Genomic DNA, 17,999 nt, shown 5'->3' with positions numbered 1-17,999 from the left:
CCCTTTCGCGTCTCCACGGTGTCTGCAAAGCTGTCCTGCGCTACCGAGGCCGTCCCAGCCCCGCCTTTGCACAGTCCTGTTTCTGACGCGGTTCAGCTCGGCCACCTGCGACCCCCCGCCGCTGCGCGCTCTCCCCACCCTCGGGCGGGCGGCGTGCGACACCTCCTCCAGGGGGAGGTCGGGCCCACATCCACGTCCTTCCGCAGTTCACCTCCTCGCCAGCCCCAAAGACGCCCACACCCCCACTTCCTTTCGTGCGGCGCCGGCCTTCCGGCTGCGCCCCATTCTAATTGGCTGGCTGAGCGCTTCCTCAGGACTCGGCCATTCGGAGGGGGCCACAGCGGTCCCTCTAGCCGTCGCCCCGTGGTCTGGCCTCCGTCTTTGGACTACGAGTTCTCTATGCTGTTGGCGACGACATGTGGCGCCTCCCGGGACTCCTGGGCCGAGGTAAGGGACGTCGGAGCCGCGGGTCGGGAGGAAGCTGAGACTTGGAACTAGAGAAAGAGGACGGGCCAAGAAGACTGAGCCGAAGCTGTAGCGGGCGGGCTTAAAGTTGAGGGAAGGCGGGGCCTAAGTGGGCGTGGCCACACCCGCCTGTCGGGGGTCCCAGGAATCGCGGTGTGGGTGGGGCGCATGGGAAGAGGGTGGAGCGTAGAGCCACGGAGATGGGTGGAGCTATTGGAAGGGGGAGGAGTCAAATGGTTCTGGAAGTCTATGAAAGATGAGTAGGGGCGCTGGAGTAGGCGGAGCCAATGAGAAAAGGCGGGATTTAGAGACGGAGAGTCAAACATTGAGAGTTTGTGTGTGAAAGTCCAGTAATTTTATTGTAACAGTGATTGTCAGCCCTGGGACGACTTCGGAGTCACCTAGGGAGCATTTTCAAAATTTGCCCTGAATGATCCTGGTTAATTGGTTCTGGATGGCGCCTTAGAAACTGTACTAGGCAAAAGAGTCCCTTGTATGTCCTTGTTTAAGAACTGCAGAGGCAGATGCCAGTGATTCCTGGGTTTTTGGGGTGGGGCTCTGTCAAATGGCAAAGGGAAGATCGGTGGGACCGCCATTGCCTCAGTTCTGTTTATGTCGAGGTGCTTGATCTTTGTTGTTCTACACAGCTCTTCCCCGTCTGCTGGGACCTGGCCTCCGGGGGGTGACCCCCAAGTCCACCAACCCAGATGGGCCACAGGCTGCCTCCTCCAACCTGGTAGTCCCTGTGCCCAGCTTTGACAGGTGAGGTACTCCCATTCTGTCACCCGTCTCTTCCTCTGGCCTCCTCCTCCTCACACTTGGGATAGAACTTGATAGCCTTTCTTGCCTCATCTAGGTCGGGCCCCCATGGCTCAGGCCCAGGCACAAACAGGGGCCCAAGGTCTCATGGATGGAAGGATGCCTTCCAGTGGATGTCTACCCGTGTTTCCCCAAACACCTTGTGGGATGCCATATCATGGGTAAGGCTTCCCCAGTCCTGTCCTTGACCTTCGTGTGGATGAGAATGACCCTGCATGGAAATACAGCCTAGAAACAAGAGCTAGGGCATCATTGTTCCCACACTCAAAATTTGAGTAACCCATGGCATTGGAGCATATTTGGTGAGATATTGCTGCTCCCCCTCCCCCTGCCTTCTTTCTCCTTTTATTCAATAAACATTTGTTTAACACCTTCTCTGAACATTTTTGTTAGGCACAAGTGACACAGTGGAGAACAAGGTAGATGTTATTTTTGCCTCGATGAAGCTTACAATGAAGAATACTAAATAGCTAACACTTTATGTATTAATGTAAATATTGTATATGAATTATCATCTTTAATCCATACAAAAATCTTGCAAGGGAGATATAACCTCCATTTTATAGATAAGGGAACTCAGGCTCTGAAACTTTAAGTAACATGCTCAAGGTCATACAGCTATGAAGTAGAGAAACCATATTTATCTGCAGCTCATGCTCTTAGCTACCATGCTGTACAGCTTACTGTTTATTTCTCTGTGCACTCGAATTTTGTCTTTCTCCCTCAATGAAAATGTAAATTCCATGGGGACAGAGACTGTAACTTGTCTTTACCAGTGTACCCAGTGCCTGTTGTAATAAATATTTGGGTGTGCACGGGAAGGGACAGAGAAAACCTAGTACAGATCCTGGTGCATGATAGTTGCTCAGAAAATATTTGTTAACTCTGACCTATAAAGTCAGGTGCTCAGTAGCAAACACTAGGTCCAACAAGGCAGACTCTTTGCCATCCAGGTTCTGCACACATCACCCTCGCTTCTGTCACATCTCATCCCTATCACTTTCATGCTGTGTACTTTGGACAAGTAACTTGACTTCCCTGAGGATCGGTTGTCTCATTGTAAATTGGTGTCATCAGCAGAATGGACCCTGGAATGTCTCTGTGGCAGGGCCACTTCTCTCTGTGGAGCTGTGGACTAGGGGCATAACATACTCCGGAGAGCAGAGCATTTTCCCAGTTTGTCAAAGATCTGAGCCCTAGAGCAATTCCACAGTGAATCCTTCTAGAAACTGGGCCCAGATTCCAGGGGCCCAGATGCTATCCCTCAGCTCTGTCACTATTGACCATGTGAAAGGGCCTGAGTACAAGCTGTCCCTACTGCCGTGGATACATGTCCCTGTTATTACATGCTGGCACCTTTTCTTCCTTCTGGCCTCAGTTCACATATCACCCCTACAGAGAGGCTTTCCTTGATGCCCTGTTTTCTCAGACCTCCCTCTTATGCTCTGTGAAAACTCCTGATTTGTTTCTTTTTTGGCATTTAGCATAACTTGTAGTTATTTTGTTTATTTCTCTGTGTACTCAAAATTTGTGTTTCTCCTTCAATGAAAATGTAAACTCCATGAGGACAGAGACTGTAACTTGTCTTGGCCAGTGTACCCAGCGCCTGTTCTAATAAATAAGTATTTGGGTGTGCACAGGAAGGGGCAGGGAAAACCAAGAAGTCACTGGGCTAGGAGCTAGCTTAGGTCTTCTACAGACCTGTTGGAGAAGAGACACCGAGACACCTTCAGCAGGCCTGTACCTGTGAATGTGTCTCTGGTGGGGTGGCTTGGGCAGAGGGAAGAGAAGACTTGTGCCCTAGGCTAGAGAAGGAGAGTGAACCTGATGGGGAATTCTGACCTGTCACTGCATTTGTGACCAGGCCCCAGCTTACCACATTATCTTTTTGCCTGCTTAGACTTTATTTATTCATTCACTTATTATACATTTAATAAATACATGCGTGTATTTATTAGTGCTATATCTTAGTACTCTCCTGGGCTCCGGGGATACATTGGTGAGCAAGACACACATGATTCCTGCCCTCATGGTGCTTAGAGACTAACAGGAAAGACAGAGCTTAGCTAAATAATTGTCAGGGTGATTATTTAAGTACCAGTGTGACCAGGGCTCTACAGGGAAAGTTTGGGTGTGGGAAGAGGATTAGTTGGCCTCAGCCAGGAGTCAGGATAGGCTTCTTGAGGAAGTGATGTTTGAGCTGAAGGGTGAGACTGAAGGCAGTGACTGGTGCAAAGCCGGGTTCCTGATGTGATGTCTTTCCCAGGGCACTCTGGCCGTGCTGGCCCTGCAGCTGGCAAAGCAGATCCACTTCCAGTCGTCCCTGCCAGCAGGACCTCGGCAAGCAGGGCACTGCTCTTGGCACAGTCCCCTGGACCATTTCCTCTCATCTCCCTGGTGGCATCCACACTCCTGTGAGTTCTCAGTCCCAGGGACAGGAGGGCTAGGCTGGGAGTTTCTCTGGGCCAGGAAGCGTCTCTGGACACACCTCAGGAAAAGAGCCATCAGCAGCTCCTTGCCTTTCCTATCTGAAGTCAGAGGAAGGGGAATGTGAGGAAGTTCTATCCACCCAGGGTGTGGGCCACACCTGCCCCTCAGCATCCTCCCATGTCCTCCCCTTACCTTCCATGGAGGGAGCCCCACAGGGATCCAGCCTACTTTAGATCCTGGGTGTGGCTTCCTGGTTACCCCTCAGCCAGTTGGGTCATTCTCTGGTTAGTCATTCATGAATAAGTGAATCTTCATTGAATAGTTATTATGTACCATGGTACCCAGGCAGGACAGCCTAAGTTAAGGCCCTGGAGTTAGTGTCGGGGTTCAAGCCCCAGAGCTGTCGCATACTAGTCTTGTGTCCCTGAACAAATCACTTTTAAATTCCCTGTGCCTCAGTTCTGTCATCTATAAAATGGGATAATTAATAAAACCTACCTCATATGTTTCTTGGGAAGAGTAAATGAGTTAATACATGTCAAAGAGTTAGAACAGTGCCTGGCACATAGTAAGTACCCAGTAAGTATTAGTTTAAGTTCTTTCTTATGATTATAATCATGATCAGTATTATCAAACAAAGTGTTAGCTGCTGGGGCTACAACAGTGAATAAGGTAGATGCCCCCCTGCTACTGAAAGAATTCAGGCAGAGGAATGATTTATACCTAAGGCAGGAGATTAGCATAAATGGGGACCCCTACCAATGGAAGCCAGCAAAGGAAATGGAGGAGGGAGGTTGAGGCGTGTGAAGGAGGTGTCAGAGGAGATTCCCCATTCTTCCCCCAAACCTCAGAGAACACTCAGTCAAGCCTGAGCAGACTGAGCTGATCCCCTTCTGATGTGGCTGCGCTTACTGGGTCTTTCCAGCACTTCAGAGGCACATCCTCCCCAGCCCTGATGGCCCAGCTCCCAGGTATACTGGCCCCAGGGAACCCAGGCTGGACCAGGAGGAACTCTCCACTCAGCCCGAGAACCTCTCTTCACACGGCTCCTTGAGGGCATCTGATCTTCAGGGTCCCTCTGAGGAAGGTATGTTTCCACCTCCTAGAATAAGCCCAAAGTAGGGGGGGTAGGGAATTGGGCAGATGGACATTTGTCTCTGCATATGCCAGATAAGGGAATTGTCATTCCTCTAGGGCCCCTGCTTTCTGGAGCACTTTGGAATGATTCTGTTCCCTAGCAGTGGCACTGGCTAGAGGGGCTGGGGAGATTAGGACAGTGGGAGAAAAGGAGAAACCACACTTTCTCCTTTGCCTTGACTGGGTGTCACCCATTCTCCTTGCAGATCCCAGTGATCTCGGCTTCCTGCCCACCAGCGGTAGCTTCCCATCCAGGGCAAAGCCAGCCCAGCCTCAGCCCACTGGAGAAAAGCAGGTATTGTTCAGATTTGGCCTCCAGATCCACGTAACATTCCCCTGGGCAGGTGGCAGTTCCAATGAACTGTCCCATGATGAGTCTTTATATTTCTTCCCCAGGAACAAGATAAATCAAAAACTCTTTCCCTCGAGGAGGCTGTGACTTCCATTCAGCAGCTCTTCCAGCTCACCGTTTCCATTGCTTTCAACTTCCTGGGTAACTGGGTGGACCTTGCATCAAGGCAGGCGGATGGGAAAATGGAAAGGGTATGGGGTTGCTTAAACAGAGTTAGGGTAGGGAGTGGTTTAAACAAGAGAGAGTTTATTTTCTCCTGGGTAAGCAGACCAAATCTGGCATGGTGGCCCAGTGGTGTCAGGGACCCATCCTCCTGATTCTGCCATTCTTAAAACTGGTTTCCATCTCAAGATCCAGTTTGGCTATTCAAATAGCTTTTTTCTGGAAGGGTAAAGGTGGGAAAGCTAAAGGATCACTCCTTTCCAACCTAGAAGTTGTACAAATCATTGTCCAGAATGTAGGCTTATGGCCACACCTCCTTGCAGAGGAGACTGGGAAATATAGTCTTTAGCTGAATGACCACGTGCTTACCTGAAAATTCCGTTCCTATTTAAGAAGGAGAAGAGAAATCTTGGAGGATACCTTGTATTTTCTGACACATTTAGGCGAGAGCAGGCTCCTGAGATTTGGAGCAGGCCCTCAGGTGCCCAAACAGGAACCTATATCCAGAGACTCCAGGTGCCCCTGCACCATCTGTCCTGTTCTCCATGGTGACTTGGCCTAAGTTTCAGCCCTTTTAATGTGGCAACTCAGATAATGGGCAGATGGGTGAGAAGCTGGGATTCATTCAGTACAAATTTCACCTTTTGCTAGGCCCTATTTTAGGTTTTAGGGATACAGTGATTCATAAAACAGAGTCCTTACTCTCATGGAACTGACATATGAATCGGGATGGGGGGAAAAAAACAGTACATTGGCAAACATAAGAGAATTTCTGATAGTGGTAAATGTTATAGAGAAGAGTAAATAGGGGAACACTCCTATTTGTCAGTGAATTGGGGAAGGAGCAACTTTGGATTTGGAAGTCCTCACCGATGGGAAGAACTTTGCACTAAGGCTTGACTCACAAAAGCAAGCCAGTCTTGTTTCCATCCAGAGAAAGAGCTTTCCAAACAGAGGGAAGAGCAAGTACAAAGGTCCTGAGGCAGCACTGGGTTTTGCTTGTTGAAGGAACAAAAGAAAGGTGAGTGTGGCTGGAACTTAGAGATCACCAGGACAGTAGAAAAAGATGGAAGTCAGAGAAGCAGAGAGGGGCCAGATCAGGCAAGGCCTTCTGAGCCACAAAGGAGTGTGGATTTTCAAAGCGAGATAAGAAGCCAATGGAGGGTTTTACACTGGAGTAGGAGGAGGGGCTGTCACATGATCTGATTTACTTTTTCAGATTTCTCTGGCTGTTGTATGGACAGACGTGGAGGGCAGGGATGCCAGAGGAAACAGGAGACTGGGTGGAAGCTGTTACTGATGGCATAGCAAAGCCTCATGGTGTCTTGATTTAGGTTAGAGGCAGAGGAGACAAAGAAGAGAGATGGATCAGGGAGCCAGCTTGGGGAATGGACACAGGGTGGGATCCTTCGCCCTCTTGAGTCTTCTCAAGGACAGAGGGCTCTGAATCCTGGACAGCGAATCTTCAGGCAGCAGGGAGGTGACTTTAATTCACTGCGGGCTGAATGGAACTTGGCTTCTGGCTCATTAGCTTTTTGTGATTTTGATGGGCAGTCTCTTCTGAGAATTTTCTTGCCCATTCCTTCATTCATATATTCATTTATTCAGCAATGCTAAGCAGTGTGGCAGAACACAAAGGGAGCATAAGCCATAATCATATTTTGCATTTGTATAGAGCTTTCACCCTATGCAAAGTTATTTCTTCTACATTCTTTTTCTGCTTCTGCCTCCAGGATTTTGCAGTCTAATTGAGGAGACAGGGCTTGTACTCTGGAAACAGTTTAGTTCATAGAAAAAGGCTTGTATATTAAGTAAGTGCCAAAAGAGTGTTTAAAGCCTGAGTGTGGTCTGAAGGTTCCAGAGAAACAGGATGGGAAGGCCTGATGGTGGAGGCAGAGAGATACCCCAGGCAGGAGAGACAGCTCAAGCAAAGGTTTGAATGGGAACTCGGCTGTGCCCAGCCCCGTCTCTGTTTTTCATTTGCTTGTTTGTTTGGATGATACGATGAACATGGGCTTGGCTGTCTGACATCCCTGAGTTCAGGTCACAGCTGTCTTATATTCTTTCTCACAATTTCCTCCTAAAGCAGGGTTAACAGTATCAGCTGTTACCAGTTACATTTAGTAACAAGCAGCCTAGACCCACTCTGGCTAACTTAAGCACAGAAGGAATCCATTAGGATATATTGACTTGCCATGGGTCAGAAAGAACAGGAATCAGGAAAGCTCCTGGCATCCGGGGTGGGGAATAACTTAGGGACAGTGTCTTCAGAATGCTGCTGTCAGAATAAACCTGCAAAAGCTGTTTTCTCTCATGCCTCAACCAGGTTTAAGATTCCAATTCCTGAGTGAGGGAGTTATTGGTTGGGAGAGCACAGCACATTGACTGATCGCAGGGAATGGGGTGGGGGGAGGGAGATCGGGATGCTGTCACCAAGAAGAGGATGTTGTATAGGAGGACCAAACCCACTGATATCTCTGGCAAACCAGTGAAACATTCGGAGGATGGAAACATGCAAAGTGTCTAGCACCAAAAAGAAGGAAAGCAGCCTATGAGTATCTGGCCAAAGAGGTGGGGAAGTTCACAGAGGAAGCTGTGTTTCTACTCCGTGCTTTCTTACAGGCACAGAGACAATGAGGAATGGGGACTACACGGCAGCCTTTTCTTACTTCCAGAAGGCAGCAGACCATGGCTACAGCAAAGCGCAGTACAACGTGGGCTTGTGTCACGAGCATGGCAGAGGCACCCCCAGGGACCTTGGCAAGGTACTGCATCCTCTCCCTGTCCCCAGGCCTGTCCGCCGTGCTGCACTGTTCAGAGGTGACCTCCAGAAGTGAGCGGTGGGCAGGGCTTGGGCAGAGTTCAGCTTCTCTCTCTCAGCCACGAGAGAAAAAGCAGCAGCTCCTGACTTCTAGGAATTTAGATTCAAAAGGAGTCGGGGACCTTGTCTTTCTTCTCTGCAGCTGTATCCTCAGGACCTAGACCTTTACCTTGATGAATGGATTAATTCACTCTAAGTAGGATAAGTACACAGAGGTGTTATATACAAGAGCGGATTTCTTAGAATTGTATATGAGGCAAAAAAAGAAGAGGGAAGCAATTTGAAGTTCCTTCAGTAGTGAATTGGTTAATAATATCTCTGTGGGTCTTAAAATGATGCACTAGACCTATATTTACTGGCAGGGAAAGACATTCTTGGTGTATTGTTAAATGAAAAAATAGGTTACAAAATTGTGAATGTTATTCTCTCTCTCACTCTGTTTCTCTCTCCCTATACACACATGCATTTATATGTGCGTGTGTGAATGTATATACGTGTATGTATAAATACGTGTGTGTGTGGGAAGATATTTGCAAAGCTGTAAACTGAAAGGTGAGCAGAGAATGATCTTTAGGAGGCAGAGTTTCTTGGAATTTCAGGTTTCTATTTTCAATTTATCTGTATTTTGAAATTTTGGCTTCTCTGTATTTTCTGATTAATTTGTATTGATTATGTCCTATTTAATTAAAATAATTTTTACAAATTTCACTCGAAGGAAAAGCTGGCTTGCAGGGGTACCCACTGACTGGGGGTCTCTCCCTTTGTCCCAGGCAGCCCTTTCCTACCAGCTGGCTGCCAGCCAGGGCCACAGCCTGGCTCAGTACCGCTATGCCAGGTGTCTGCTGCAAGGCCCGGCCTCCGCCGGGGGCCCTAAGCAGCAGAGGGCAGTGTCCATGCTGAAGCAGGCTGCAGACTCGGGCCTGAGAGAGGTGAGTGCCCAGGTGGGGGGGGTGTCTCTCCTGGGCACGTGGAGCACGTGGGGCCTGGAAGGGAGCGAGATAACCTTTTACCTTCCTCCCTGACCACAGGCTCAAGCTTTCCTCGGGGTGCTTTTCACCAAGGAGCCACACCTGGATGCACAGAGGGCTGTGAAATACTTTTGGCTCGCAGCCAACAACGGGGTAGGCAATCTCCAGTGTCCCAGCATGTTGGGGATCGAGTCTGAGGAAGGAGGGGATTTGGGAACTGGTACCAAGCTCCAGGGGGTGCACACGAGAAGCTGGACAGGAACACACTGGGCCAGCTTCAAGTCTTAACGGTCCCTGACCGCCTGTGTGAGCCCTGGGCGGGTCTGGTGGTGCGGGGAGCTGGCTTACGCCCGGCTGCAGAGGTGCTGGTGCCGCCACACCAGCCGCGGGAGGAGTATCTGCCGCACAGAAATGACTCAGTGCTCCAAGGCGGGGTTTCTTCCACAGCCGGTTGTTACAATGACCAGTGCAGTACCGGCCGGTTGCTTCCTGTTCCCCTGTTTCCCTCGTCTCGGAAACTGCGATAATACTGCTTCGCCTGTCCGCTGCTTCGCGGGGTGGTGGTGGTGGTGGTTGTGAGGATCACAAGCTACCTGAGGTCACAGGTGTGCGAGCGCTTGGTCGGCGCTGCACGGGGAAGGTGCAGCCTCACGAGCAGTGCGCTGCAGGGAAGTCAGAAGACGCGGAGCAGTTTGGGGGGGCGCCAGATGTCGGGGGGGCATTGGCACCCAGCCTGCACGATCCACAGTGTGTTCTCCGGAGTATCAGTTCCACGGGGTGTTCATAAGTAATACCAGGGAAAACATGGTCCTAGGGGTTTGGAAATACTGAGCTCACCAGGTGTCTTCAGTGCAGGAGATCTCAGAGCTGTCCCTCTGTGCGAATCACCAAGAAGCCATCTCTGGTTTGCTGTATTCCTCAAGTGTACTTGTCCAGGAGTTTTTGGGGGGGTGGCCTCCTGGAGGACCAGGAGTACTGGATTAAAGCAAGCCACGTGCCTGGACTAGAATTGCCCTGTGCAGGGGCTGCTGCTCCTCTGTGTTCTGGGGCCAACACAGTGATAGCTTCATCGAACTCCTGGGTATCAGAATACTCTCTTATTTTCACTCGCTGTTACCTGTCGTTGCCATCAAAAGGTGACCAACGTCACTAGCCAGTACTGCCTCTGTGCCTGCCTTCCTTGATGGAGCCCCAGAGCCTTCCTCGGCTCCTGAGGGAGCCTCACGTTCTTCATGTGCTGGACCTGCCCGGGGGCCCCTTGGTCTGCGTTAGCCACCCAGCGCACTAGAAGAAGTGCGCAAAGGGATGCTAGGTAACACGGTGTTGGGCACAGTCCTCACACTCACCCACTCCAGTAGGAATTGTGTCTCTGTAGGTTTGTACTGAGCAGTGTGGCAGGGTGGGTGTTTTGGCCTTACGAGTGTCAGGTACGGTGTTCGAAGCTGGTCTATGGCCGTGAGTCCACCATATTTATTACATAGACTTTGGCGTGCATGTTACAGAAACTCTGGCCAGAAATTTGACGCTAGAAGGTAGATGAGAAATGGGACTGTGGTTGGGAATCAACTGAGTATTTTGTTTTTTTGAGTTGGAGGCTTGAATATAAGGATAATAATCCACCAGAGAGGGAGAGATTAATGATGTGGGTATCTAAAGTTATGAAAATAATAACATAACCTAAGTACTGTTCATGTATTAAAGAATATAATCCTCATAACAATGCAGTAAGGTAGGTACTGTTATTTCCCACTTTACAGATGAGGAAACTGAGGCTCAGAGGCGTAGAACAGCATGCCTGAGGTTCCTCCACAGTAGGTGGTGGAGCCGAGGCTGGAAACCAGGCCGTCCGGCTCTGCAGGTTGTGCTCCGAAGCCCTACCTGCTACTGCCTCCTAGTTCTCAGATGAGAGAGGATCCAGAGCCTTTTCACCTTTCAAAGGGGGAATGTTCTCTGTACCGTATGTTCTGCAGCACCTGGGCAGACGTTCAGAAAGGCATGCAGGGCCTCTGGGAGGCCTAGCCTCCGCTCTTGCTCCTGGCTCTTTCAGCTGAAGTAGGAGCCTGACTCCTGGGTTCCCCGTGGTTGGACTGGCTGCTCCCTGTGGCCCTCACTTCTGCCTTCCTTCATCACTAGCCTCGGTGAGAGAAGCCGCCGCGCTGCTCTGGCTCGAAGCTCCCCGGGCAGAAGGATCCCCATCTCCTCTGTGTTGGGCAAACTCCGGGCCTCTGGCTTTTTCAACTTGAGATCCCTTGGTACAGGGGGGGCCAGGACTGGGCCTCGAACCTGCAAGGATGAAGCCCCAGCTTGCCTGACTGCTCCACCTTCCTCTTGCCTTTGCGTTCCAGTTGTTCACTCCCGCATGTGTGCATATCTATGTGTCTGTCCATTTTCCCCTTTAGGACTCACAGAGCAGGTACCACTTGGGAATTTGCTATGAGAAGGGCCTTGGTGTGCAGAGGAACCTGGGAGAGGCTGTGAGATGTTACCAGCAGTCAGCCGCTCTGGGCAATGAACCTGCCCAGGAGAGGTTGCGGACCCTCTTTTCCATGGAGGCAACACGTAAAGGTGTGTGTTGAAGCCAACAGGTACCCTCCCGTGACCTGATTACCCGTGACAGAGAAGGGGGTGACAGTAGCCCTTGGTCCACTTGCCATTTCCTGCCCCGATGATGGGTAAGAGCACAGCTTTTTTGAGTCAGATACACCTGAGTTTTAAGCCCCGCTCTGTCACTGAACTTGGACTCGGTGTCTCTGAGCCTTAGGTTCTTCACTTCTGGAAGTGAGGGTACCAGTGGTACCTCTCGCGTTGGGTTGTAAGGATTAAATGAGAGGGCTCTAGAGGGCTTATTAGCACAACCTGGCACACAGCAGGTTGTGAATCAGTGGTAGCTGCTGTGATGATGTTCCAGGAGACGGTATCCCAGCACTGCCTCATTGCCCTGAGTTACCCTTCAAGGGCTCTAAGAGTCCTGCTCACTCACAAGTCACTCCGGCTGGCCTGGGTTAACAACGGCAGAGGCAACTAAGTCCTTTATGAAGTCCTTGCTCCAAAGTAGGAACTCACAGTATGAGTAAGAGCTGCTCTCACCTCTCCTCACAGCCCTGGCGCCTAGCGACCTGGCAGTTAGAGGATTGAAGTCCTTCTCCAGTCCCTCCCTCCACAGCCTCAATACTCTGCTGGCAGGAGCCTCCAGCCTCCCACACGCCTCGAGCACAGGGAACCTTGGCCTCCTCTGTAGAAGTGGGCGTCTCGGAGCCAGCCCCGGAGCCCCCAGCAGGGCTCTCCCCCCGCACAACTACCCCTTGGAAAGGAGTCTCGTCAGACTGGGTTTTGGCTAAGGTGAGATAAGACCTAGGCACTGGTGCCTCTCACTGGTGTTGGGGAGGAGGGCGGAGAGGTTGGATGGTAACAAAAACAGGTGTCACTGTCCCTTTCCAAGGTGGACTTGCCGGTGGGAGCTGAGGTTCTCAAGCAATTTCAGGTGCATGACTCATAAATGACTTTGACCTTTCCCCTAGTTGGTAGCCTCCCAGATGAGCAGTGGAAACATTCACGGTGATTTCTGGTTCTGTGCACAAAAGGGATTCATTCAGTGACATGTGAAAAATTCTGCTGAAAGGTCCAGAGACCCTGGACCTCACCTTAGCCTATGACCTTGAGTAAACCCCTTACCTATTTCCTCACATGCCTCAGTTTCCTCAGGCTCAGACCACATCAGTTTTTGCCAACATCTGATGTGTGTGCCTCTGGTGGTTCACAAGAGGATTTTAGGTCCTCAGTACTTGCTCTCTCAGGAGTTGGATATTTAATATATAATGTAAAAATGTGACTAGCACATTGTGGTTTCCAGATATAAATAATCCATTTAAAGAAAAACGTTGTGAAATTGGATAAAGGGGAGCACAGATCCAGAGAGGTGGCAAAAACCAAGAGGTTAGTTCCGTGAACGGCTAAAATTTAGGGAACACTGAATTGGGCCATTCTCAAGATGAGCCCCAACATTCACTTTCGGTCATCTCCTATGGATTCATGATTATCTCCCATTTCACCTTTGGTTGGAAGGAACAAGTTTCTTGCCTACGTGCTTGACCTATCTGCTTGATTTTTTCAGACCTTCTCACTTCAGCCCTAAAGAAGGTAGCCTGTGGGTTCTCAGAGAGATACCACAACTTGAGTCCCAGGGCAGAGGCCAGGTACCCACTCAGCTTCCCAGAGAACCTTAAGCACCTGCCCCAGCACAGTAAAGAAGAAAGTGTGTGAAGACCCAGGTCGTGGCCCTGTCAGCTTGAAGCAGTGACTGACCCGCTACATTGTTTTCTCAGTTGTAAACCAAAGGCATTGGTGTCTGCCCTTCTACCCTCCCGAGCCTGTGTAGGACATTTTGCTGCAGAAAGGACCTTGGTCCTCACTGAAGCCCAAGGAGGCAGAGTGGTGCCCGTGGTTATGTGGCTTTATGAGTCACCAGGCCAGGAGAAGACCCAGGTCCCCTGACTCCCGGCCCAGGGCTCTTTTGCGCCAGTTCACACTGTAGCTTTACGTGCAAGTGTTCTTGTCGTCCGGCCAGCGTGAGGGAGGAATGGAGACTGGGCACCTGGAGGCTCGCAGCAGGAAAGTATAGATTTTGAGATCCTTGTTTGTGAAGGGTATGCCAGAAATGGATGGGAGTTTAATAAAATAGATATTGGATTATCTCATCACTCTTGCCCTTGAGTATGTTGGGGGTTGGGCAGGGGGAGCTGAAAGCTGAGGCTCCAACCTCATTTCTAAACTCTCCATTAACCAATTTGAAGGGTCTTAAAAGCTTCTTCAAGAGAGAGACTTAGGAAAAAATGATTTCTGAGTCAACGCTAATGACTCCAATTACTGAATTTGTGCATAGCTGTTCCCTGGCTTTTGGATGTTAGCCCAAATTCAATAGCATAGATGCGGTGAGGGTGGGGGAAGGACTGAAGACCAAACCCTCTAGTAACTGTTCAAATAGGGAAGAGCACCCAGCCCCTTTAGTTGAAAGGTGGGAGGAATTGGGCGGGAGAGGGTTGTCCATATTTCCCTTTATGCTGTCCACCTCTCTCTTCCCAACCTCTAGTGGGTCCTGCCACACTTTTCCAGCACCTTCCTCTCACGACTGGCTTCCACCAGCTCCAGCGTCCCCCCACCCCCCGACTGCTGCTCTCTTTCCAGGGCTGCCCTGCACACTGGCTTCCACACCCCCATGCTGGTCCCCTCATGCAGCTGCCTCCCACAGATAGCTCCTTGGGATTTGGGACCTTACTGTCTTTGTATTCTGGTATCCTCAGCACTTAGCACAAGGCCCCATGCCGGTAGGGACTCCATACACACATTGGTTAGAGCTTACGTTTTTAGGTTGTACAATGCACTAATCTCTCTGCAAAAAAAAGAAAGGTTTCTGTGGTCAAATAAGTTTGGGAAATGCTGTACCAGACATCCCTCTTTTATAGATTCACAGTGCACATCAGCATCTTTAAGGTTCCAAGAAGTCCTGCAGTGAAGAACTTGGTTAACCCAGTGTTTCCCAGCCTGAGCTGAGCACAGAGCCCAGCTCTGTGCAGATTGCTAGTCAACCTTCCTGAGGCACCTTCTGTAAACTGTCATTTCCTGCCCTCCTGCGGAGTCCAACTCTTTAGCCTCTTCCCTTCCTGCTGTCATTTTGGGTTCCGGATTCCTCCCAGGGGGGCATTCATACATGTCCAGGACTGTGGGTGTCCTGTGTTGATGACCAGATGCCGCCCTCCCTCCCCCTCAGTCATTACAGGTTAAGTACTGATTCAGTCTGGGGTGCCAAACATGGAGGTAAGATATTTGTAAGTGCTCCTTGTGGAGAGGAAGGATGGAAGAGTCGTGAGAGAGTTGTTGTCAAGGGACCAAAAATCCTTGGCTGTGCAGTCACTGCGGTCTCCACACGGCCCCAGGGGATGGTTTCATCCACAGACCCAGGCGCTGCTGTGCTTTTGCCATTAAAATTCCATTATTAATAACTCATCATTAATGCCCTGAAAGGCAGTATGCAGGGGCGGGGGGGGGAGGTAGGGAAGTGGCCCCTGGCAGGAGGGCCAGCCTGGGTTAGGATACTGGGGGACCCAAGTTGGGACCTTGTGCCCTCAACAATGAGACTTTTATGTGATTCTCTGCTGTTTCAATTTCCTTATCCAGTGATGCTGTTCTCAGGGAGTCCTGAGGCTGTAGTCGGAACAAGGCTGTTTGATTCAGTATATCTTCAGTGCTAATACAGTGCAGGGTACTTAGTAAATGTTCGGTAAATATTTATTCAAAGAATACATGGTTTCATGCATCGCCCCCTCTCTACCCAACACCTAGCACCAAGCCTAGCTAGCACATAGTAGGTGCTTTAAATATTTGTTGCATGAACGATTCTGTATACCCCTATTTCCAGTGCTACTCCGACACATAGTACTCACTCAATAAATAAAAAGTGTTCGTTGAACGAACGTTTCTGATCATGCCCTGCTCTTCCCCGTACCCATTACATTGTACTCCATCCTTAGTAGGAGCTGGACAAGGCTGACCTATTTTCTGGGTGCATACTATGTGCCAGGCCGAGCCTAAAACCCCTCCCTCTCCTGTCTTCCTGCGGGGATTGGGTTCTCTCCAGAGTCCCATGGATAGTGGCTGCCATCTCACACTTGTTTCAGCCAGAAGAGAGGTAGGGTCAGTGAGCTGCCAAGCTGAAGTTGGGTGACAGACAAGGAGGCTGCCTGTCAGTCTCTGAGCTGCCCCCAGGCTCCAAGTGAGCACTGCACCGCACTCCTCGTGCTGGAGAACGGCTGACTATTGATAAAAAATGTCCCTCTGCGCTTTCCAAATTAAGACGACATTTAACTGAGTGCTGGCTGGCTTGCCTGCTCCCTCAGTCTCCCAGGGGACACAGCCCGTCTTGGTGAAAACAGTTCTGAGCATGTCCGAAGTCTCAGCTTTGACATCTTGGCTGATGCGAAGAAGTTTCCGTAAACCCTCCTGTTCAGCACGCTCCATTCTGTCACCATACCCCCTGTCACTCTCAGCCTGTTACTGGGAAAGTGCTGAGTGTCCTCATGCTTGGAGGGGGTTGCATGGTGCCCGTGAGCACTGACCTCACATACGTACATCCCCACGCTGACTGGACATCGGTTACCCCAGAACAGAAACAGCTCTACCCGAGAGTTCTCGAGGGTCTGCGGGCAGGGCAGAACCAAGGACCGACAGAGAGGATCACAGGGGTCCTTCATCTTATTTAGGTCACAGACTGCTTTGAAAATGTGGTGAAAGCACTGACTCCTTCCCTTAGAAAAGTGTGCATTCTCCCAATTTTGCATGCAATTCAGCTGATCCGTGGATCTTGAAGCCCAACCATGGACCCCAGGTTAGGAACTGTTGATATATTAAAAAGAACATTAAAGGCACCTGGGTGGCTCCATTGGTTAAGCAGCCGCCTTTGGCTCAGGTCATGATCCCAGAGTCCTGGGATGGAGCCTGAGTTGGGCTCCCTGCTCAGCAGGGAGTCTGCTTCTCCTTCTGCCCCTGCCCATCCCGCCCTGTTCATGCTCTTTCTCTCTCTCAAATAAATAAATATAATCTTAGAAAAAAAAAAAAAAGGACATCATACGAATTTCAGATCCAGATCCTAGCCCTGCCACACACCTGCCATGTGGCTTTGTGCAAGGCAGCCTTTTCAGTCTTGCCTTTTCTTTGGCAATATAATCTAGCTCCTTATGACTAAAATTGCATGTGTTTGTGGAGGTTGAGGCCTGACTGAGACCAGTGCAGCATAACCTTTCATAGGTCAACATGTGCCTTCAAGAACCCAATAAGGACTTCCTATCTTCTGCCTAGAGAAATGCCTATATCCAAAGATTTGCCTAGTAACCACGAGGTCTACAGATGAAGGACTTCCGAACTGGAGTGAAGCAGTGATCCAGGATATCCAACGATCCAGGTGACAGCCATGATTCCAGATTTCTTTTTAAATTAATTAACTAGTTAATTAATTAATTAGGTTCCAGGTTTCTCAGGTGGCGTCTTCCCCCATCCTGTCTTCTCCCCACCCTCCCAACGCCAGCTCTGCATCAAAAATCCCCTAGTAACTGAGGGGGGGGGGTGGCGGTCAACATTGTCTATTCTAGTTCTGTGGTTTTTAGACTTTGATTTCACATAATGGAAACTTTTTTTTTCTTTATAATGACATCTTAGCTGGAGCTCCAATACAGATAAAAGGGAACTCTGAAGCATTGATTTATTCATTCATTCATTCATTCATGCATTCAACAAGTAAGTATGCATCAGTGTTGCCTTGTGTCAGTCTCCTGGCTGGTCAAGCTGGAGATCCTGCCTGCTTAATCTCCCCTGGCCTCTCTCATTGACTTGGGGAACCCAACAGCTTAAAAGTCACAGATCTTGGAAGGAAATCACTTGGGACTGAAGTGAGGTGATCAGAGACCCAGAGACTCTGCTCTTTAAGCCCTTAACTTTTGGGAGCCTCGTTTTCGTCATCTGTAACATGGAATAACAGGATAATGGTACCATCATGGAGTCCAAGTTTACATGGTTTTCATTATCCTTGGTCGGGAATATGATTGGCCCATTTCTGTGGACAGAGAACATGAGTACTGGCTTCCAAAAGAGGACAGAAGTAGGAGCACAGAAAGGAATTTTTGCTTTCGGTGTCGAGGAGAGCTCCATGTTACTGAGAACCTGAATGGCTGGCTGAATGACCGCTTGGAAATTTCCAGGAAAATTATAAGGCTGAGCCTTGGAAAAATATTTGCTATTTCTTTGCTCCCTCTTGCCCTGGAAGTTTTGCTGCTGTCACTATCGATTTCATAGACCCAGT

At 49.8% G+C, this 17,999-nt stretch overlaps 1 protein-coding gene across 1 annotated transcript; it reads left to right on the top strand.

The window, feature by feature from the left end:
- The first annotated feature begins 290 nt into the window (after positions 1-290).
- DELE1 (DAP3 binding cell death enhancer 1) lies at positions 291-16,764 on the top strand. The gene is made up of 13 exons (XM_045794408.2): positions 291-447; positions 1,113-1,227; positions 1,322-1,445; positions 3,551-3,698; positions 4,640-4,801; positions 5,058-5,146; positions 5,248-5,344; positions 7,988-8,130; positions 8,957-9,115; positions 9,215-9,307; positions 11,554-11,719; positions 12,254-12,493; positions 13,266-16,764. Exons 1-12 carry the CDS (start codon positions 417-419, stop codon positions 12,490-12,492), a joined length of 1,566 nt encoding a protein of 521 aa, XP_045650364.1. The 5' UTR covers positions 291-416; the 3' UTR covers position 12,493; positions 13,266-16,764.
- The last annotated feature ends 1,235 nt before the right edge of the window (positions 16,765-17,999 follow it).

This window comes from Ursus americanus, chromosome 5 (genome assembly GCF_024610735.1).
Source record: "Ursus americanus isolate L20-20 chromosome 5, mUrsAme1.1.p, whole genome shotgun sequence".
NCBI lineage: Eukaryota > Metazoa > Chordata > Mammalia > Carnivora > Ursidae > Ursus > Ursus americanus.
This window is presented reverse-complemented; position numbering and strand designations above follow the sequence as displayed.

Excerpts from the sequence above, each read along its gene's own strand:
- DELE1 (XM_045794408.2), top strand. The coding sequence starts at position 417 with ATGTGGCGCCTCCCGGGACTCCTGGGCCGAG. Across the intron at positions 3,699-4,639 it reads CTGGTGGCATCCACACTCCT|CACTTCAGAGGCACATCCTC; the intron begins GTGAGTTCTCAG and ends GGGTCTTTCCAG. Across the intron at positions 9,308-11,553 it reads GGCTCGCAGCCAACAACGGG|GACTCACAGAGCAGGTACCA; the intron begins GTAGGCAATCTC and ends TTTCCCCTTTAG.